We start from the raw sequence: 23,491 nt of genomic DNA on the forward strand, positions 1-23,491 counted from the left end.
CTGATGTTTCTGCTTCTTCTGGGCAGTTAATAGTTATCTATTTTAGCACTCTATGTCTATATCTCGACTATTGTACTTTCTTTTAATAATGTTAGCTTTTGTTTAGATGCTTCCTTCATCTAAGTAGGAGGTGCTTTCCTAGATGCTTCATAGCTAATTTTTTAAACAGCACTGTTACACATGACATGCCCTAGTGTATTTTTTCTTAGCACATGTTTTTCTCTGCACACTGTCTTTGTCATCAAAATTGCACCTTTAGGAATTTTAGCAATTTCCTAGGTGCTTCCTCGCGATTTTCTTTAACCAAAACTTCATATTAAATAGTAAATTATGGTGTGATGTGTGTATGAAATGTGCTATTCTATCAGAATTTGGGCACTTTATTCTGTGTGGCTGGTGGTTGCACGCTGAGAATTTTGCTTCGGCATATCGTCATAGAAATAAGCTTACTAAAAAATTTACTAATCATTTTATGAAATCACGCATAGTTTTCCTGTTTGATTATTTTTTTTATAAGTAATCATGCCGGGTTTTTAGATCCATTGGTGGTTAAAGTAACCCCGTCTACTTCAGGAAAAGCCCTCCTCTTTGAAAATGATTCCTCTTTAATCACACCCCTTTCTACAGAGTTTTATAGATTTTTTTTATGAAAAAAAAGAAAAAAAACACTAAGGAACAAAGGAGTTCTTTTCTTCATCTTGCTGAAACTGTTTGTCGAGCGCTGTCCCCTTTTTATCCACGATCTCAGGGGCTTTCTCATTTTCGTGTTGTTGATTAAATTAATAATATCTACTCACGGTGGATTCACATTACTTGCTCCAGGGAGTTCGTTTTTTTATAACTTTTATTTCTAAAGTTTTTCCTATATAAAAGTGGAAAAGTGCACAATTGAATGTGTTTCTCGATAAGAGATTTTCAATAAATGCTTAATTAACAAAAGTATTATACAAGTTAATTATTAATAATTAAAACGATTCAAGTATTAAAATATAAATTATTATTAATAGAAATGTTGCCATAGAAAATTACCGTGAGAGGGCAAGTTCCTTGGCATTACCGTTTCTCGTCTATACGTCTTACAAAGATTTTTTCTTGAGGACTGGGCCATTGCTCGGAAGAAGTAGTGGTTCAAGGGAGTAAGGTTAGAACTATAACACACTAGCGGTGTAAGCATTCATTTCAAGGTTTTTACTTTGTATGTTGGGAAGTGTACGGCTGAGGGTTTTCAGTGTGAGGTTTCTTCTTGAGGACTAGATAGCCTTGGTTTGGTGGTCTGTGTGTTTTACCTACCGACCGTAGGTGTGGGTCTTGGGTGAAAGATGGTATATCGAGAGCGGAGGAGAGTTTAGCATTTTGACAGATGTCTTACCCAGAACTTCCAACATCAATTTGTGTCTGACACATCAGCGATGATAGGCAAAGCAAAATGACCGGAAACTACCCAGTATGAATGCGTTTAAACAGAATTGTCTTCCTATACTACAGCTTATTTCAAAGATGAGAATCGCCTCTACGAAACCTCATACTGCAGTTCAGTATGGAGATTAGAATCGGTAGAACACTTTAGAACAAACTCTAGTGGATAATTCCTCCAAAGTTCCTAAATAAATCAAGAGAAATAACTGATAAATTTTCTAGCGAAGTTCACCTAGTAAGCGATGTGAACTATTGAGGAATTTAGCCAAATCCTTTTTCACATTATTTTTTATTTGTCTAAGTGGTGATTCACTTGACGGTGACAAACATGGTTTGTATGACAGTTGTCGAATTTCGAGTAGTAGTAATATAATCTTGAAGATATGAAGGGGTAGTGGAAAGGAGCAAGGCCTAATTAGAGCGATCAGGCGGAGTAAGATTGATTCCATCCATTTCAGCCGGGTTTTGTTCATTGAGGAGTTGGATGATGCTGCATCGTATCACTACAGGAAGGGAGAGGTGGTCTGCAGGAACAAGGTTTAGGATTATCGAATGGCCGCTTTGGAAGCTTAATTCTATTCTTTTCGGAAATGTTTATTTATGTAAATTGGGGAATGCTCAGCTAGAGAATGCATCGAAAAAATACTTCCTTTCTATAGAGGGAAGAGGTGAATGAAATGAGCAAGGTCCAGGAGTATTGGGTCTTTTGCTGGTGATGCACCGGAAGAAAACTTTCTTTCCATAGAAAGAAGAGCTGATCTGTAGGAGCAAATTCCCGGGCCATAGGTGGCTGCGGTAGAAGAGCATTTCGTGGAATTCCAACGTACAAAACAAAAGTTTTTTCCATATTTACGGATGGATGATGTCTCGAAAGAAAACTTCCTTCCTAAGGAGGTGATTAAAGGAGCAAGGTCCAAGACTATTAGATGTTTGCCACCATCTGCTAGTATACCGGTATCTTTCAGGCTATGCAATTTTGAGATGTACTCAGTTCAATCTACACAAAGGGTACAAACAAAAGATTAAGTCAGATAGCCAGGCAGCATCAAAGCACTAAGCTCAAACTTCCTTAGCGCGAAGATGGCGCTGAATTAAAAAGGTGATTAAAGAAACAAGGCTCAGGAGAATTGGGCGTTTGCTGTAGAAGTATGGGGTATTCAAGGAGTATTCAATCCGTTTCAGAAGATTATGCTTTCTATGTCTGAAAGTGTACTGCCGTATAATGATGCACCGGAAGAAAACTTTCTTTCCATAGAAAGAAGAGCTGGTCTGCAAGAACAAAATCCACTACTATTGGTTGCTGCGATAGAAGGATACAAGCTTGATTCTATCCATGCGTGTAAAGTTTGTTTTATATGTTTGAATGTGTACGGATGGATTCCAAAGCAAACTTCCTTCCTAAAGAAGGAAGAGGTGATTAAAGGAGCAAGGTCCAGAACTATTTAAACTAGTACACCGGTATCTTTCAGCCCATACAATTTTGAGATTATTCAATTCAATCTGTAAGGGTACAAATAAAAGAATAAGACAGATAGCCAGGGAGCCTTAAAGCACTAAGCTCAAACTTCATTAGCGCGAATATGGTGATGAATTGCAAAACTAAATTAAATCGATTAGAAATGCAAAATAAAGTTTCTCCCGGCTGGGTACCAGGACATGTAGGGGTAGAGGGTAACAGGACATCGGCCCCCTTGAAAGGAAGGGGGCTGCTATATCATTGGTAGGTCCTGAGCCTTACCTTGGGATTCACACCATCAATGAGTATCTAAACTAAAAGACAAGATGAAAATGAAGAAACAGTGGAATTCACTCATTGAACAGAAGCAATCCAAGAACCTGGCGAGGTTCTGAAGGAAAGAAATCAAAGCAATGCATCAATGGAAGCAGGAATCCTGACAGGCTTCTTAACAGTACACTGCGGACTGAATGGGAATTTGAAGAAATTGGTATAATCCAACATGGCACGTGCAGATTTTGCAAGGAAGCCGATGAGAAACTACCACACCGTCTAACAAACTGTGGCGCCACATTTGCCTGCAGGAGGAAATAATTGGGATGTACAACTGTAGAAGAAATTCAACTCTAGGTACAGAACGATGGATCTTATTATCCACCCCGAATATTACATCTGCATATACATTTTTGGTAAATTTTTGTTTTGCATGTTGGAATATGTACGGATGGATGTCTCGAAAGAAAACTTTCTTCCCACAGAAAAGAAAGGGTGGTTTGCGGGAGCAATGTCCAGGACTATTGTGCATTTGCGGTTGAAGCTCGATTCCATCCTTTTCGGGAAAGCTTTGTTTTGTATATTGAAACGTGTACGGATGGATGATGTTTTCGAAAGATAACTTTCTTCTTACAGAGGGAAGAGGTGAATTAAAAGAGCAAGGTCCAGGTCTGCTGGATGTTGCGGTAGAGGATCGATTCTATCAATTACCGAAAGGTTTTGTTTTGTATGACTAGAAGAGTACTTCAGCATGAGCATGCACCAGAAGAAAACTTACGTTCCACAGATAAAAAAGAGGTGATCTGCAGGATCAAATTCCAGGACTATAGGATGGTTGCAGTATATGCTCGATTCCATCCGTTTCGGGAAATTTTCGTTTTGTACGTTTGAATAAATACGGATGGATATCTCGAAAGAAAACTTTCTTCCTATAGAAAAGAAGAGGGGGCTTGCGGGAGGAAGGTCGAGGACTATCGGTTGTTGCTTTAGAAGGGTAGAAGCTCTATTCCATGTCGGGAAAGTTTTGCTTTGTATGTTGGGAGGGCATTGTCACGAAAACAATACCGATATGTTATTCTGGGTGTGTACGACAGCCAGAAAGCGATTTATACAATACAACAAAATTTTAACACTATTTCATACCGAAGAATTCTGGTTCGTTTTATTCCTTTGAAACAAAATCACCCACCGCTTTTCCATTTTTCGTTTTCCACGTAGGATAACGGAAATCGCAGATCAATGACACCTGACATTTGTACCCCTCTTTAATGAAATCTTTTAAGGTGACTGGGAGATAGTAAATTTCATTCCCTGGGTAATTGGTTTTTCCTCCCCTCAGGCTGTAATTATTTTCTTAGAAAAGCTCAAATAATCAAGGTTTGGCAGGAGGCCGATAAATATGTTTACAAAAGTCTGACTCTTACTTTAAAAATGTATTGAAAGGAAAATAAACTGCTCAAAAATTAATAGGGATATTTGTGATTTATTCTTATTCTATTAATTTTAATTAAATTAACGGATGTATTATTGTTAGTCGGATAAAACAAAATAGAAAATACAAACCAAAAACAAACAAATGTTAATCCTCATTTTTAATAACGGATTTACTTAAGAATAGTAAACATGAAGGTTATTCATTTTCTCACACTTTCAAACTACACTGCAACACGACACACAAAAATGACACATGTACACAGAAAACAAACACTTTGAGTTAGTACAAATAATTTGATTGAATTTAAAAATTCTAGCATTACATAAATTCATTTTTTCCACATCTTGCATGTATTTGTAAAATTTAAACAATGTTTATAAATCCCAAGCCCTGAAAATGATCTCAATAAACATCGAAACGTTGGCACTATAAAGAAAATGTTTTTCTAAAACCTACGTCACACCAGACCCATCTCACGATCTCCGAGTAATCATTATTCATTTTGTAAACAAACACCTTTTCTCGTCTTTTCTCTATTTTAATCCAGTTGTATTCTCTTTAACCATGGAAAGACATCATCTTGAACCAGAAGTTTATATTATTATGAGAATATTATTGTTAGAATGAGTCATGGAGTTCACCGGCAAGAGGATATCGCAGAGGCAGTCGGTGCTTCTCAGAGCGTGGTCCTCCGGGCTTAGCCCGATTCCATGAGACCGGAAATGCCAATAGGAGCCCTGGTAGTGGATCTCTGCGCATTACAACACGAAGGGAGGACAGAATTACCGAAATATTGTCATTGCTGCAAGACCCTTTCCATAGTGCTCGCCAAATCATAAATGAAGTACGAGAAGTTTTGGCAAAGCGTTTATCAACACAAACGATTACGAATGGGAAGTTGGCCTCACGTCGTATGCCCATTTGAGAAGATCTGCAGCAACTCACGAGAATATGGTGCATGAGGTTTCCGAGTACTCGTCGTCACAAGAATAGAGGAATCTTTAGCGTCCGCACCTGGCCTATTCAACCTGGCCTTATCGGATGTTTTGATTCTCAAGATGAGAGCTGACGCACCTCCGCATACGACGGAATAGTGTTACCGCCGCACCATTGGTGTAGCGGCGTCTCAGCCCCGAAGGGCCAAAACAACCTCGCTCTCCGCTTGTCCACTCCGAATGGTCGGGCCCGCATTGTGCATCGGGTCGTATGCCGCGCGCGGGTTTTATGCTACCTAAGCTGACATACTCAAGTCCGGTCTCCTGCGCGCTCCCTAGATAGAGAAGGCCACTCTATCTCCCAGAGTATAAGTAGTAGAAACTTCCGGATCCGCCCCGGCCGCGGTTTTGTTTTAAGTGGAATTGCTAACCACCCCCTAGAGGAGCACCAGCTAGGGGGTGGTTAGCAATTTCACTAGAATATGGTGCAGCGAGCTCCTAGAAGAGAACACCAATTTGAATGATGTTTACTGATGAGTCGCGTTTCTGTCTGTTTAATGATAGCAGGCGCCGAAAAGTCTACCGAGAACAGGGTTGCGAACAATGCCCAGTTGGTGTAATGCTCTGGGCTGGGGTTTAGTCTGGAAGACGAACCGGACTCCATATTGTCGAAGGACCCTCACCGCAGTCCGTTATGTCCAAAAACTTATCGAGGAATACATCCCTCAAACCAGGGATCTAATTGGCAGGGATTTTCGATTTTTGGATGACAATGCCAGACCTCATAGAGGCAGAGTATTCATCCCATTGAACACATGTGGGATTCGTTGCACAGAAGGCTTTTCGATCACCATCCGCAGCCAGTTGACCTGCAACAACTCTGCAAACATGTGCAGCGTTGCAACATCTATGAAGTGAAATTCCTTAAGAAAATATATGACGAAAACATTTGCGTTCAATGAACCAAATTATAGAATAACCTTTTATTTTGTTATTTTTCAAAATCCCTTAATTAAATTTTCCTTCAGTAAAAACATATTATTACTAACATACTTTAATGCAATTTATAATAAAAAGAAAATAAAATTGTTAGGGAAAGTAAATACTACAAAATTGGCAATATCCCCTATTCATTTTTGAGCTGTTTATTTCTTCCCTCATTCCAAATAAAGTATTAGATATTCAATGATAAATATTGATCTAATATAATACCAGTGGTGTATTTTTTATGGATAAAAAGTTGGTTTTAATACGTGATATATGATTTTAGACTATTGCTTATTAAGTAATTGTAATTGGCGTTAAATTATTCTAGGGTATTTGGAACTACCAATTAGTTGATTTTTATTGTTAATAGCCTTTATGGAAAGATTAGTTGTAATAAAATGATAATATTATTTAATCATTGTTGTAATCAATAATTGATTGATTAACTGTATATCAACGTGAATACCTGAAAACTTCATTCTGTGAGTAGGTAATCGCAAATGCGTTGATGAAATTAGCCAAGGTCTAACAATGACAAATACCTCGCACGCTTCAGCCCGGGCATGCAACCATCAAATTATTACCCAGATGAGCTGAGAAATTGGTCAAAATTGGAATCGATAATAAAAGTCGAAACATTCCTGCGAGTTTTCAACGGGTCCGAATCTTTCTCTTGATCCGTTGAAAGTCAACGTCAAATGATCCTCCGGGCCGGACCCCCGCCCCCCCCAATTGGGGCGGTTTATTAAACTGAATTCCCACGCGTCCTGGAATGCCTTATATTGGACCCCGTACGGTTCACACTTCGCCGGTCCTCGCTTCCTCAATTGGGGGAGTCGGAATTCCGCAAATGGGGGCCGCCGACGTCTTAATTGAGCGATTTGAATTTTCTACCGTTTCCATGGCGTTAGAGGGGATTTCGACGTTTATTTATTTCACGATTTTAATGGAAACAGAGAAGAAATATCGAGGCCTGGGTATTTCTTAATTAAATATACTATAAATTATGACTTAAATAAGACCCAAATCTTGTTAACTAATTATACACTGTACATAGTATAACCACCCGAATAGAGCCAATATAGAAATTATTGGCTTTTTTTTTACTTTTTCTTTCCTAGGAGTATACTTAATTTTGCTTGTTCTGCCTAAAGTAATAACTAATGAAACAACCAGTAAAGAAGAAGAACGGAGGCGACGTGTGACAGCGGCCTGTGACTTACATACTTGCTTGTTTATGCGAAAGTCAGGGGAAACTTCGCGAAGCGCGACTTTACATCTTCATCGTGGAAATCAGTAAAGAGTCGTTTAGGTATAAATAATCTATTTTACTGAGAATTTTAAAGCTAATGGAATAAAGAATTATAAAATTCTATCTGACAACTGGTTCAGAGTGAGATGCGGCAACGAGTTTTTAAATGACAGACCGATCCAGGCCGGCGTCCCACAAGGGAGCATTCTTGGTCCCATCATATATACAATTTACACTGCTAACCTGCCGATTCTTCCCAACAACGTCCTTGCAACCTACGCGGACGATACTGCAATTGTTTCTCCTAACTCCAATCCCAAAGCCACCTCTAATATCCAAGAGCATTTTGAGCTCATTGAATAATGGTGCAAAACGTGGAAAATGAAACAGTACGAGGACAAATGAACCCAAATTACGTTTACGCTAAACAAACAGCCTCGTTTAGGTCCGTACGTTAACAACAACCGACATGTACACAAATAAAATTCTTAGGGTTATTTTTATAGAGTAGAATGACGTGGAAACCTCACCAAGACTCAAGCGACAAGAACTAAATAGACATTTTGGACAACTATGAAGACTTATAGGATCGAAATTAGATGGTAAAGAACAAACTAACTCTGTTCAAAACATTACACCTATTTTAACATAAGGAACAGAACAGTGGGTACCACCAAACCGTCCAACATCCAACGAATCCAAGCTTTCCGATGAAAAGTTCTCAGAAGAATTTTCCAAACTCCTCACTATATCACCAATCTCACTATCCACAATGGCCTAAATATTCCCTTCGTCAAAGAATTGATCCGTTCCCGCTTTCCTCAAGTTTTAACCCATCCTAATCCTACTGGTCAAGCCCTCTCCATTTCTTCTCATCCCAAGGATCCTCCACATCGCCTGAAACGGTAATGCTCCCGTGACCTCGCCTGAACACGATATCACACTGAGTGCCACTGTTGGTTGGCTTGTCATGCACACCTGTCACGCTCACACGTCCTCCGGTCGGAGCGTTAGTGTTATACCCGGGATTTTATATTAAGAAAATATACAGAAGAATTTATAATGTACAATTCATGTACAGGATACAAATAAATATTATCAGAGAAAGAAGACATGTTACTCAAAACAAATTAAAAACCCGAACAGGTATATTTACAGGACATGCTCCAGTAAAATACAACTTAAAAAAGGGGCCTAATAGGAGATGACTAATCTCAACTGTTAAGGAGACCGAGACAACATAGCAAATCCTTTACAACTGGCTTGTATACGGGAGTGAGAGCACAACGCAGCGCACAAACAATATACAACTGATTGATTTTCTGTTCAAACCGCATCCAACTTGGCAATAGGAGCTACTCCAGTTCAACCATGACCTCATTTGTAGGTTATGCAATCAGGTGGTTGAAACGACTTCCTATACCATCTTCGAATGCGAATCAACCGCTCAATAGAGAAATAACCTGGGATACAAAAACATCCCAGAAAAGGAATTGCAGGAAAAACAGTCAATGACGTTGTCCTAGTTAGAAGGATCGAGTAGACTGCACTGAAGTAAGGCACTAGGAAAGTACAATAACACAGAAGGCAGCAGTGCTTGGGGAACAAAAACCCCCTCTTCCTATCCATCATCATCAGCAGCAGAGTAAATGCAAGTTTAAGGGCAAAAGGGGGAAATCCCTATTACACCAAAAGGTGAGGAAATTAGTAGTGATTTGTGTAGATAAAAATATTTTGCTAAAAGTTTTTTGTCTTTGGATTATAATTTATATATCGTACAGAAAGAAGATACTTGGGGGACATCGGTGGCCGCAACGGTTGGTTGAGATACAAAAGTCAGTGTCACGAGCGGGATTCGAACCCACGTTCTTCGGCTAGATACGCCGGTGCTCTACCACTTGAGCTATCATGACGTCGATCCACAAGGGTAAATTTAATAAGTTAAGTGGAATTAACTCCAAATTAATTTTCAATAAACACATTAGAGTTTAAAACATAATTTAAAAAAATATATATATTATATATATATATGTGTGTGTGTGTGTGTGTGTGTGTGTGTGTGTGTGTGTGTGTATGTATTACAAAAAGCATAGGAATATTTAAAAATTTGGCTTTTTGAGGGGGCGTTGGTGACCGCAACGGTTTAGGCGTTGACACAGCGCTCATCACTGTAAGGTAAAAGTCTCGGGTTCGAATCCAGCGGCCCCGCATTCGAACCCGACATACTTACAAATGGGCTTTTTTCAAAAACACCGGCACCCCGAGGGTTGATATAACCTCTGCTGTTCTGAACCCTCGTAAAAAAAAATAGATATTTTTTGGTTGTACGTCTAATATTTAAAGGCGAACAAAGTCAAACAAAGTCTGTTTTTTAAACTGTTGCCTAGCTAGAAAAATATATCAAAAACTATTTATTTTCAAAAAATTTTCTTTTCATAAGATGATAATTAATACACATCGTCTTTATTTCGCATACTGCTATTAAAATAGAATTACTAATAAGTACGTAATATGAATTTTATCATCTACTTCAGCATTATCTTTTCATAAGATTTTTTTTTAATTGTGTCAGTATGAAACGTTAGCAATCTATATGTAACTACTTACGTTTCATTTTATAAAGATGAGAACGTTTTGCCTTTCCGCTTTTAAGAGTATCAACCGACTGTAAAATTTAAAATTTCCTATGTACAATTTTACAACGCACAATTTACAAAATGGGAAGGGGCTTTCAGTGCTCGTATCGCCGCCCCCACCTTGGGATGAAGCCTTTTACAGTGCCGATTAGAAAATAGTGCAGTCCCTCAGCAAATTTTCTAAAAATACCACTTTTTCACATTTTTTTAAAAAGGCCTTGATTGTTACATTTTGAAGCTGTAAAATTTACCTGTTGAAATATTTAAAAACAAATTTTCTTCGTGTGAAGTTTTGTTTTATTAAATATTTATGCTTTTCTTAAAAATTCGTTTGGTTTAAAACTTACCATAAACGTTCGCAGGAAATTATGCATTTATTTTTATCTTCAGATAAAGAAAACAAAAAAGATAAATTACGAGCAAATTATCAATCCCATACATTGGTTATTTGCATAATTTAAAGGTTAAATCTTATGCGTATTAAAACAAACATTTTGGATTTGGATTTTTAAACAATCGCGTAAGTTTGTTTTACTTGTTAAGCTGAACACGATTGAAATTTCGTATTACAGGAAAAAAATTAAAATATCCAATTTATATTGTTTAAATTTAAAACCGTGTTTTATAAGTAAACTACCCCACTCACTGGGACAAGAAATACAATAAAGGGAAAAGCACTTGTTAATTGCTTTCTAGAGTTTCACCCTGTTGGAATTTATTTGTGGAAAACTTTCTTCAAACATAAACATCCATCGTTGAACGGTGAAACTGAGGTGTGCGGCCCCGCCGAGCGTTGATTGAATAAATTTTCTACGTATCTTTCTCCGGAAACATTGTTTGAAAGTGTTAAAATTTCTGGGTGAACAAATAAACAAAAAATATACGCTGTTGTTATAAAGTCTCTCCCCCCGGATGAGTGATCAACTATCTGTTAGAATTTTTTAAAAGAAATGTATAATTTTCTGTAAGTAAAAGTAAGTAATTCAAGTCATACAGGAGGGCTTAACATCCAAGTACTCGTTGGGTGTCGTGAACGAGGGGTCAAAGCACATTACAATACATTTTTCATACTATGATCCATTAAAAAAACCATGAGCTCTGCCAGGATTCGAACCCAGGACCCCTAGCGTGGCAAATACGAGTCAGACGCCCTAAACCCCCGACTACCATGGTCTCATAATTTTCTGTGTAATTAATTAATAAGTGAGAATATTTTGAGTTTTTTGAGAAAAAAACAATAATATACATGCACCACCTGCTTAAATGATTCATTAATACATTCGTAATCACAATTAAATCTCATTTTTTCCTATGGTGCGTCGAGCATGCACCACACTGTACGGATAATTTCCACCCAAAACATTTTAAGAGGAGAATTAATTTGAAATTAAAAACAAACTGGTAAATTTGTTAGGAATATCTGCAGTGTAAATAGAAAATAGATATGGGCCATGTACACTTCCCTGGGAAAACCCAACCTTATGTAATAAAAAGAAAATTCAGTTCCCCACAGACTTGGCAATAGGGAGAATGTTGAAGAAAGTCTCCCAAGCAATGCTGATTTTGTTCAAAAGAAGAAGCAATATTGTCGATATTGCAATTGAATGAAATGAGCAAAATCCAAACTGATGTTCGGCAATTTGGAATTTTCATTTATGGGCAATAATATTCTGAGAAGTTTTTCTTGAATTTGTCTAGGATTTGCATCATACAATCATCAGAAAGCAGCCAGTTAACTTTATCCCTCTCTTTATTTTAGGGAAGAATTTGATAATCAGTCTACCCTTCTTGCTGCTTTCTCATCTTGTTTGCCATCTTGCGTCTATCTACTTTTTCATAAACTGCAAGTATTGGCTATTTTAAGCACTTTTGAGCGAGTCTAGTTGACTTGATGATCTTCTACTTCCGACAAGTTCAGTTGTTTTCCGTCTTTTATTTGCTTAAGAGTAGCCCTGCTTTGAAGGACGACTTCTATGGATTCAGCATGGGTCTCATCATATAGGCGGCCTTTTAGCATCTTTTAAGTCTATCCTCTGACTCTCTTCAAAAATATCTCCTGTTTTGCTTTTCATTTTCGTCGCCCACACTATAGGCAAGTATATTCTTTATTTGACTTATAAATCATTTTAATTATTGAGAGCTTCCATTACAATAGAAAGTGTGTGGTTCCGAGTAAGCATTGTACAGGTATGTTACTTCTGTGGGGTCAATTGTAATATTTGTGTTGTACTGAAATCCTGGAGCTTTTCGATGTAATTTTTTTATAGCGCTTCTTTCTATCCCAAATTTAGTTTCAACAATCCAGCAGAATTGTGGTTTTGTGTATCCTGAATTTTTATGCTTCAAGGTTTTTGAGTATATCCTTGAAACAATTTTGCTTTATAAATTGAGAAACTGTCCCGAAAAACTGATTTATTTGGCTGAATTTTAACACGTATCTATTTCTCTTTGTATTTTTAATTATAATTTTGCAGAAGTTAGCGAAAAATAAATACAACTTTGGTAAAAAGATTGGAAAATTTTATAAAGTTTTTTTTTTTTTAACAAAGTATATCTTCATATTAAATTTCCCTCTTTGACTTCTATGCTACTCTAGTTGACTGCATCAATTTTAAATCGATACTGCACTATTCTAAACCATTCTAATCGGCCAACATATAGAAATAAATCTTATAAACATTTTTACAGTTTATTATTTAAATTGTCCTTGTTGTAAATAAATGATTTTTTTTGTATCGATACAACAATTGTTTGTTTCGATTGTTACACCATTGTAACAATCCCGACCCTCTGACCCCTACCCAGTGCCCCCTACTCTAGGACGACAATTCTTGTCACTTGGTAGTTATTTTCCTAGTGCTATTTGTGACAGTTTCTGGCTAGATCGACCGTTCGGAAAAGCAAATCAAAATGAGCCTTCTGCTGAAAACAGTAATAACACCAAAAATTGGTTTCGGTGAGTTAATCTATATTTATTTTTTATATATATTGAGCTTCCCAGGGTGATAACGATTTTTCACCTATAATTGGACATGTTTTCGACATTTGATTTATCAAATTGGATTAATTACAAAACGGATATTTTTAGATATATGTTTGCGCTAGTTTGTAGAGTTGTGAAATTCAGAAATAAGAAAATTAGAACATTTAAAATAAATATAAAAACAATATTAATGAAAGAAAAACTTCAAGGTTCTCTTAGGACTTTCTAGAGATAACGTATCTTAAGTTCTTGTTTTGTTTTTTGTTATCAGTTTGGACTTTATTCTATATTTTCTATTTCAGGTGAAAGTTGTTCTATTTAATTTTTAAACAAAAGTTGTTCTTTATGATTAATAAGTGTACAAAAGTATTTCAACTGTATCAAGATATTTATGATACGTTTACTTGTTTATTTATTTCGTAGAAATATTTATAGGTATAAAATAACATTAACAGCAATAAAATATGATAAATTACTGTATGAAGTCAGCCTGATCAGAAGTATCTCATTAATATTGAATGATCATTAGAGAGCCTGGTTTGAAGAAAGGGATCGTTCACACCAGACTCAGAATAGGCCACACACGTTTTGCCCAATGTCTACTTTTGTTCCAAAGCCTGTGAATCTGTCTCGCATGAAATGGAAGAAAAACAAATATCGCCCATTCCATGATAAATTGTTTGATTTTCTCTTCTGGTCAATGTTGTTCAGGTTTCTACAGGGGTGATAAACCTCTATTTTGGTCATTTCTGATAATTTTAGTCTGTCAGACATGTTTTGGCTTCTTGTTATTTTCAGTGGCGAAAAACCAAAATCTAATCGATCAAAGTTGCCAACAGGTATACTCTTTTCACTTTCCAAGGATGTATAAAATTGACTTGAATAAACGAAAAATGTCACCAACCCAGTACTGAAGATGGCAAGAAGCAAAAGCATATCAAAACAGCAAGATCAAAATGATCAGAAATGTCTAAACTACCCTATGATATTTACAAAGGGAAGCCTATTTAAAACTGAGAATGTTTATGGCTGAAATTACTTATTTGAATCTGAAGTCTTGTCATTTACGGTCATATGATAATTGTATCAGACTCATTTTGGCTGATTGGTGGCAAAAAACCAAAATTTAATCCGTCAAAGTTGCCAACAGTCATATTCCTTTCACCTTTATAAAATATATAAAAGGGGCCTGAATAAACAAAAAGCGCCAACCCAGTACTGAAGATTCATAAAGCTAAAATCTGACTGACAGACAAAAATGGGAAGGATAGGCAGACCAAAGGAAAGGCTGATTAAAAAATGAAGGTTTTCGTGGCTGAAATTGCTTAGTTATCAATTTACTTGGTGACATTCTTAGTTTGGCAGAATGATCAAGATTAAATCTAACCCAAGACAGCAAAAAATAACAGGATAGGTGATTTTTGTGATTCAAAATATAAACAACTAGATGATTATTTATATTTAAAATTTTATTTTGTAGATGAATTTCTATTCTACTTGTTGAGACAAGTTTTAAATTTACAATATACCTATGTAATAAAATGTTTAATACATTTTAGGAGCCATCCGTTGCATTAGCACATCTTTAGTCAACGCAACACCACGTAAATCGTTAAAAGACAAAACAGGAAAAAACATTGTTTTTGTCGATGGAGTCCGAACACCTTTCTTATTGTCAGGAACAGACTATTCTAAATTGATGCCCCACCAGCTGGCAGGACATGCTCTGATGTATGAATTTTTTTTTAATATGTATTAAACTGTAAACTTTAATGTAATATCAATTGTCAAAGGTCACTGATGAAAAAGACAAAGGTTCCAAAAGAAATGGTCGAATATATTATCTACGGTACGGTCATTCAAGAAGTGAAGACGTCTAATATCGGCCGGGATGCGGCTCTTACAGCGGGATTTAGCGATAAAACACCAGCACACACTGTCACTATGGCCTGCATCAGCAGTAACCAGGGGATTACTTCAGGTATCGGGATGATAGCTGCCGGTGCGCATGAAATTGTTGTCGCTGGAGGTGTCGAAACAATGAGCGATGTTCCGATTCGTCACTCAAGAAAAATGCGTGCGCTCATGCTCAAAGCGAACAAGGCTAAAACACCAATGCAGAAACTACAGCTCCTTTCATCTCTTAGACCTGATTTCTTTGTCCCTGAGGTGAGATTTTCTATTAAGATTTAATATCTACTGTATATATATTTTTTTTGTAATAGATACTTGTTTAAAATTGAGCATTTTCCCCATCCTTAGTTACCTTTTCGAGATGAATTTAACGAATTGCCTGATTTAGAAGAAATTGATCAGGAAGTTGTGGTAACTCCTAACCTCTCTCCTTAATTCCTTTTTTTTATCCTTAAATCTTTGTGATACCCCTTGGAAATTATATTAGTATTATTTGTCCTGCAAAGTTGCCTGCTGTTGCTGAATTCTCTAGTGGTGAAACAATGGGCCATTCAGCAGATCGATTAGCCGCTGCGTTTAAGGTTTCAAGAAACGAGCAGGATGAATATGCCCTGAGGTCACACACACTTGCTGAAGAGGCTACCAACAAGGGTTTTCTTACAGATATAGTACCATTTAAAGGTTGTCAAATTGTAATATAACTCTGTTTTCAATTTTATTTTTTATTTTATTTTCTTTTTTTAGTGCCTGGAAGTGATAAAGTGGTTGAACGTGACAACGGCATCAGGGTTGCGTCACCAGCAAAACTTGCCCAGCTCAACCCTGCATTTATCAAGCCCCATGGAACTGTAACAGCTGCTAATGCGTCATTCTTGGTAAGTATTAATGGTAATTATTCTATAATCAAATATAAAATTTCAAGTTTTGTTTGGTTGATATACAGGGTGAGTCATTTTTTGACGCACCATTGGAAAATCAACGTGGGTGCGCATAAATCTGACTCAAGGCCTATTTCTTTTGATTTTAACATTAAAAAAAGGAAGTGTCAATTTTCGGTGCACCATAGGAAAATCAATGTGGGCGCGTTTAAATCTGACTCAAGGCCTATTTCTTTTGATTTTAACATTAAAAAAAAGGAAGTGTCAATTTTCGGTGCACCATAGGAAAATCAACGTTGGTGCGTCTAATTTTGACTCAGCACATTTTATTTTGTTAGTCTTGTACCAAAAAATAGGCGAGTCACTTTTCGACACACCATTCGTTACAAATTAATTTTAGTAGGTTGGAAGGAAAATAAACAAAACCAATATTATTAAAACATTATTCAAACACAATGTAAAAATTTTAAAAAAATTCTTCACAAATTAATTTGATTAAGGTTTAAGAGTATTTTTTTCTGGTAAAGTAAAAAATTAAATAAATGTAACAATCTCCTTTTTTCTGGTAAAGTAAAAAAAAAATTAAATAAATGTAACAATCCTTTTTTCTGGTAAAGTAAAAAATTAAATAAATGTAACAATCTCCTTTTTTCTGCTAAAGTAAAAAAATTAAATAAGTGTAACAATCCTTTTTTCTGCTAAAGTAAAAAAAATAAATAAATGTAACAATCTCCTTTTTTCTGCTGAAGTAAAAAAATTAAATAAATGTAACAATCTCGTTTGTTAGCAAACCAAAAATGTTCAAAATCATTATAATAATTGTTCGAACAGACCTCCGTTTGCTGCAACACAGTAGCCTAGTCTATCGTAAAATGATAATCGGACGAAAAAAATACTCTTAAACCTTAATCAAATTAATTTGTGAAGAATTTTTTTTAAATTTTTACATTTTGTTTGAATGTTTTAATCATATTGGTTTTGTTTATTTACCTTCCAACCTACTAAAACTAATTTGTAACGAATGGTGTGTCGAAAAGTGACTCGCCTAGTTTTTGGTAGTAGACTAACAAAATAAAATGTGCCAAGTTATTTCCCTATGGTGGTCCATTAGACGTACCAACGTTGATTTCCCTATGGTGCACCGACAATTGACTCATTTTCTTTTAGTAACGTACTAATCAAAGGAAAGAAGCCTCGAGTCAGATTTAAATGCACCCTCGTTGATTTTCCAATGGTGCGTCAAAAAAGACTCACCCTGTATAAGTCGATCACTAGTGCTTTTGATTACTTTAATAAAACATTAATTTTCTAATCTTTTCAGACTGATGGAGCTTCTGCATGTCTTATTATGACAGAAGAGAAGGCTAAACAACTTGGCCTTAAACCGAAAGCATACTTGAGGGACTTTGTGTACGTTTCACAAGACCCCAAAGACCAGCTTTTACTTGGGTAAAGATACATTTAAAAAAAATTATTTTTAGTTTTTAAAGAATTTACACCTTTTACATTCATTCATAATTGTTTCAGGCCGGCCTATGCTACACCAAAAGTGCTTGAAAAAGCTGGACTCAGTGTAAGTGATATTGATGCTTGGGAATTTCATGAGGCCTTTGCTGTAAGTTTTTTATTTTATTTTATTTATTTATTTATTGAACATTTTTAAATTTGATTTTCTTGAAGGGACAAATTCTTGCGAACCTGAAGGCCATGGACTCAGACTGGTTTGCTCAGACATACATGGGCAGACAGTCGAAAGTCGGAACACCTCCGCTCTCAAAATTCAACAACTGGGGTGGTTCATTAAGTATCGGACATCCTTTTGCAGGTATTTTACGTCGTGTAAGCACTTTTGAACAAGAATTGACCGATTAACGATTTTTACAGCAACCGGTGTACGCCTGACAGTCCATGCGGCAAACCGCCTCATCCGTGAAGATGGACAGTTCGCACTTGTCGCAGCCTGTGCCGCAGGTGGTCAAGGAGTGGGAATGATTATCGAACGCCACCCTGACGGTGTCGCTACATAAAATACAAACGTCGACATGATTGTAAAAAGACGTATAATTTAAAAAAATATTTTTCTATGTTTGTACATTATTAGGAATAGTTTAAATTGTTAAAATACAATTGAATTTTTTTGTTTTTCTACTCGTATTTGATTTATTTAATTTTATCCTCTTAAAATTATTAATACAAGTATAAACAGCCAAAATAATTAATTTACAAAATTATCAATTATCACATATAAAATCTCTTACAAGAGTATTGAATTCTTGACTGTATCTTAAGTGAAGATTGTGCTTTCCATCTGGGAAATTGTGGTATGCAGCTTTGGATATAGTTTCCATTAAATATTTAGGGTGCTCGGAAGGAACAAGGGGGTCTTTATCACCATGTACGATCAATGTTTTTGATGTAATCATTGGCAAGTGCGTTTTACAAATGTCTCCACCTTCTGAGTTCCTATAGCGTATCATTGCTTCTACCCAATCTGACATCATTTTTGAAAGATTCTCTTTACCGTAAGCTGCTTCAAGAGGCGCACGCATTTTCTCTGACCATTTGCTCGTATCACGAATTCCTATAACATTTTCATATAAAAAAAAGCTGTATTTGTCAATTTGTAAATAAGGAAAAAGGACAATTACCTTCATATAGATTTATGTCTGCATCAGTAACATAAGCATTTGCCCCCCATACTATTGTTTTATCTACCCTTTCAGCATACTTTCCCGCGATGATTAGCCCAGTTATGCCTCCGTCCGACCATCCCAATATCGAGAATTTCTTAATACCAAGGTGCTGAAAAAAATGTTACCTACTATAAATAAAATAATTGCAAGAACTGACTGAAGTTTTACATTATACGAGTTTTGTTAACACTTTGACCTTTGATTTGTTTTTATTAAATTTTGTTGAACAAAGACTGACATACTTCCATTAGGCAAGCACCAGCATCAGCATCACGTTCGAAAAAGTGCCCTGAGAAATCTCTTGGCGGTGGGCGGCTTTTACCGTAACCTGGCGGATCCCAAGCCACAACTGTCATATGGTTGCAGAGAAATTCTACCTGAGGTTTGAAATCAGACCAGATTGTTCCTAAAACAAACATGATTAATTATATGAATAATATAAAATATTGTTCACTCTAATGTGAAAACAAATTTAGTTACAATCGATCCCCATTTTAGAATTTTAAATGGTATTTCTTAAGATGACTATTTGTCAACAGATTAAAAACAAAAAGTTTATTTTTCAATGATGAAATCTGGGTTCCAAATTGTCTCTGATCAACCTTTTTGCTTCTTTTGTTTATTGGCATTTCACAATGGTTAGTTTTATGTTTCTTCTTAGCATGTGTTGTTTATTACCAAGTTGTTGTTTTTTCTGTAGTGATGTTGATTGTGGATATATTGTTTATATCTTCAATATTTTTCTATCTGTTTTTTAATATTGAGTTTCTTTATTTACACCTACTGGGTTTTTTGTGTTTATATGTTTGTATATTTTTGGTTTATGTAGTGATGTCTTGAGTCTGTTTGCTGTCTGTCTTGATACTTAACCTTGATAGTCTGTCTTTCTGTGATTATTTATTTATGTCTATATATGTTTGGGTATCCACTCGTCTATACAGGTCTTCGGTTTTTCTTGATATGCATGTATTTACTGTCTAACTCTTTTGTTTCGATGCCTACAGTGTCTGTACGAATATTATATACTAAATTGTACGAATTTTATGTTTTTTATTGTTGTTTGTCTGCCTTTAATGTTTCTTATGAAGTCTGGTTACGGCCACTTTTTTATTTGTATGACTACAGTGGTATGTTTATATTTGCGTGTTTGTATTTTCACATTCTTCTTTTAATTTTTGTTTGTCCGTCTCAGAATTTCTTTATTTGTATATGTATCATATTTTTTCTATATACAGGATGACCCAGTTCCTTCTGATGAAACTCAGGGAATTGATTCTACTCTTCACTTGGAGCAAATAATGCCCAGGAGAAAATTTTCGTAAAGTTCTCTATTTTGAAGATATTCATCAATTTAGGTTTTTTCAACTTTTCACTACCTTACCACATAAAAACGCTTACAACTTCCAAAATGTTGAGACTACAACAAATCCAATTACACTATTTGAAAGAACGCTAAATTTGCTGTAAGATATATTTTGCTATAATTTGCTATTTGCAATAATCTGAATGATATAAAATGTTAGCCAATATCAGTTGGAACATGTCAAAATTACAAAATTTAAAATTTTGGTCATGATTGCACATTCTACTGAGGTTACAAAAATACCTACAACTTGTCAAATTTCACAAAAACTTCTTCATCTAATATGCTTTATGTTGATATATCCAGGTTTTTAAATAACGTTCTAGTAGAGTTGAAAAATAACAATTGAATGTTCGAAAACATGAGCTAAGGTAAATTTGAAGGGGGGGGTAGAAATAAATCAATTAGAACTCGCTTTGTAAAATAAAAATGACACTTGTGTGACTGGTTGAATGAAAAATGCTGGATGGGATCGTAGTTTAAACAATAATCATCACAGAATGTATCAGGTAGGGTGTGTTACTGAAAGATAATAATATTAATTAATATTAATATTATTTTACAAAGCGAGTTCTAATTGATTTATTTCTACCCCCCCCCCCTTCAAATTTACCTTAGCTGACGTTTTCGAACATTCAATTGTTATTTTTCAACTCTACTAGAACGTTATTTAAAAACCTGGATATATCAAGTAAAGCTTATTAGATGAAAAAGTTTTTGTGAAATTTGACAAGTTGTAGGTATTTTTTTGTAACCTCAGTAGATAACATTTTATGTTATTCAGATTATTGCAAAAAAGTATCTTACAGCAAATTTAGCATTCTTTCAAATGGTGTAATTGGATTTGTTGTAGTCTCAACATTTTGGAAGTTGTAAGCGTTTTTATGTGGTAAGGTAGTGAAAAGTTGAAAAAACCTAAACTGACGAATATCTTCAAAATAGAGAACTTTCCGAAAATTTTCTCCTGGGCATTTTTTGCTCCAAACGAAGAGTAGAATCAATTCCCTGAGTTTCATCAGAGGGAACTGGGACACCCTGTATATTTATGTGATTTTGTCTTTCTGGGTGAGTTTATTTGCATTTGCCTTTGTTTTTCACCTACACTTGCTATATTATTTCTATTTATATCTTCCTTTGATGTTATGTTTTTTTTGTCCTCTTTTTACCTTTGCTAGTCTACCCATAGAGGATTATTTATTTTCATCAATGTGGAGGTTTGTTTATCAGTTTGTCTACTTATGAGCTATCTTTCTCAATGAACTTGTTTGCCGACTGTCTTTGGTTTTCACCTATACATTTTGTTTTGTGCATTTCTTTGTTTTTATAGGTTTAATTTTCAGGACTTTTGTTTGTTCACTTTATATGAGTGTATTTTTTTACAATTATGTGATTTTTTTATTTTTGTCTATGTAGGATTCATTCTAAATTCATGTCCTTTTATTTTAATTTATGAGCTGGTTTAATTTGTCTTTTTGTTTAAACTTGGTATTTACTGGTTTGCCATTGATTTAATAGTTTATATGTATTTCTATCATTCTAGATATGAAAATGTTTGCAGTCTGCCTTTTTTCCTTTGCTCGTCTGCCATTTTTTTTTTAAAGCTATTTTCGTCTTTTTAACTGTTCTATCTCTTTATGAGATTGTTCACTGTCTGTTTTTCACCTATTCTTGTCTCTTTTCTATCTCAGTATGAGGTCTTTTTTTTATAGGCTTAAATGCTTGAAATTCAAATTTTTTGTGTGTGTTCATCTCCTTTTATCTTGCTCAGCTTGTTTGCTCTATGTCTTAATTAAAACATTTACTGATCTGTCGTTGTTTTTAATGTCTAAGATATTCTGTTTACCTGTGTTTATGAGCTTCCATCTTTCTTGATATGAAGCTATTTTCAGTCTGTCTTTTACCTTTGCTTGTCTGCCATTTCGTGATATTTTAAAGGTGTGTGGTGATTAGTGACTGTTAGTCGATGATTATTCAGAAATATTTCTGAATAATCATATTTTAAAGGGGTTTAATTTTTTGTCTTTAAATCTGTGCTATCGTTTCACGAGATTGTTCACTGACTGTCTTTATTTTTCACCTATTCTCATCTTTCTTCTGCCTGTATTTGTTTAACTAGTTTTGAACAGTTTATTTGTATTTATGTGTCTTTCTTTGTTGGCCTGCTTATTTGATTGGGCTTTTGTGTTTGTGTTTTTTTACAAGTACATCTCTTCCTCACTGACTTTATTCTCCAGCAAAATTTAAAAAAAAAATCATTTTCTTTTTGTTCAAGAAAGAATTTTCTTCGTGGACTAGGGTCAAATGATGAGCTAATTTATGGTAATGCTTCAAAGAAAATCGTAAATTTCATTATTACACAATCTTTTTAAAAAGATTGAACAACACACTCATTCCACCATTTATCATTTCTATTACTTATATAATGTAATTTACAAGATCAAAAGCATTGCTTAAAGTATTTTTAAAGGTTTTCTGAAAAAATTTAAATATCTATACAAAACAATTCAAATTGGGAAGTAACAACGTAGGTTTTGTTAATCGTATAAATCTGTATATCTTACGCCTTTTTTAAATAACTATCCATTTAATTCATACCAAAAAAACTTGTTAACTTTTTTGCCAGTAATTCTAAAATATTCGGATTACCTAGAGCACCAGGAAGGCAGAAAACTGTATTTTCTCCATTCCCCGCTTTCAAATAATTGATGCACGATCCATTTATCGATGCCAATTTCTCCTAGGGGAAAAAAACAGAAGAAACAACATTGCAATCTGAATCAAATTTTGCATAAGATTTCCTTAGTCGTATGCTTTATCATATTATTTATACCTCATATTTCACCGACATATTCGACATGCCTCTTATAAACACAGAATTTCTGAACACCCTCAGAATTCTTTGCATATTTATTTTGCCCGATGTTCAAATAATCAAACTCACTGTATACAAATAATAAAAATGCCTTGAAATCATAAAACAATACTATTATGTAAATTATTTTGCCTCTTTTTATACTAATGTGTTGAAGGACAACAAGTTTGCAACCTTTATATTCGTATAAATGTCATATGAATATCACAGAAATTATGTTTTGTTTTATTACGGTTAAAATTAGATAAATAAAAATGTAATTAATTTCTTGACAATATTTTTTATCACATTTATAATACGTTTAAGAAATTGCGTTCTACGTTTATACATTTCATTATATAACGTATATTAGCGATATTAGCATAATATATTTTTTAAAAATTTCCCTGAGATGGAAG

At 35.1% G+C, this 23,491-nt stretch overlaps 2 protein-coding genes and 1 long non-coding RNA gene across 3 annotated transcripts in view; 2 read left to right on the plus strand and 1 right to left on the minus strand.

Moving 5' to 3' along the window:
• Positions 1 to 9,618, plus strand: part of LOC112126538 — a 29,891-nt gene extending 20,273 nt beyond the window's left edge. Inside the window, exons 3-4 of the long non-coding RNA XR_002910030.1 lie at positions 8,901 to 9,449; positions 9,536 to 9,618. This is a non-coding gene — a long non-coding RNA (uncharacterized LOC112126538). The remainder of the gene's footprint in view (positions 1 to 8,900; positions 9,450 to 9,535) is intronic.
• A 3,567-nt stretch (positions 9,619 to 13,185) lies between these two features.
• On the plus strand, positions 13,186 to 18,281 carry LOC106662299 (trifunctional enzyme subunit beta, mitochondrial). The gene is made up of 9 exons (XM_014386307.2): positions 13,186 to 13,346; positions 14,933 to 15,104; positions 15,167 to 15,542; positions 15,794 to 15,968; positions 16,032 to 16,162; positions 17,487 to 17,614; positions 17,693 to 17,780; positions 17,846 to 17,990; positions 18,050 to 18,281. The coding sequence occupies exons 1-9, from the start codon at positions 13,301 to 13,303 to the stop codon at positions 18,190 to 18,192; spliced, it is 1,404 nt and encodes a 467-aa protein (XP_014241793.1). The 5' UTR covers positions 13,186 to 13,300; the 3' UTR covers positions 18,193 to 18,281.
• A 30-nt stretch (positions 18,282 to 18,311) lies between these two features.
• Positions 18,312 to 23,273, minus strand: LOC106662300 (valacyclovir hydrolase). The gene is made up of 5 exons (XM_014386308.2): positions 23,052 to 23,273; positions 22,868 to 22,958; positions 19,101 to 19,264; positions 18,814 to 18,967; positions 18,312 to 18,746 (listed from the first exon to the last, which is right to left on the minus strand). Exons 1-5 carry the CDS (start codon positions 23,124 to 23,126, stop codon positions 18,397 to 18,399), a joined length of 834 nt encoding a protein of 277 aa, XP_014241794.1. The 5' UTR covers positions 23,127 to 23,273; the 3' UTR covers positions 18,312 to 18,396.
• Between the last annotated feature and the right edge of the window lie 218 nt (positions 23,274 to 23,491).

This window comes from Cimex lectularius, unplaced genomic scaffold (genome assembly GCF_000648675.2).
Source record: "Cimex lectularius strain Harlan isolate CLEC.00 unplaced genomic scaffold, Clec_2.1 scaffold3, whole genome shotgun sequence".
In the NCBI taxonomy this organism is placed as follows: domain Eukaryota; kingdom Metazoa; phylum Arthropoda; class Insecta; order Hemiptera; family Cimicidae; genus Cimex; species Cimex lectularius.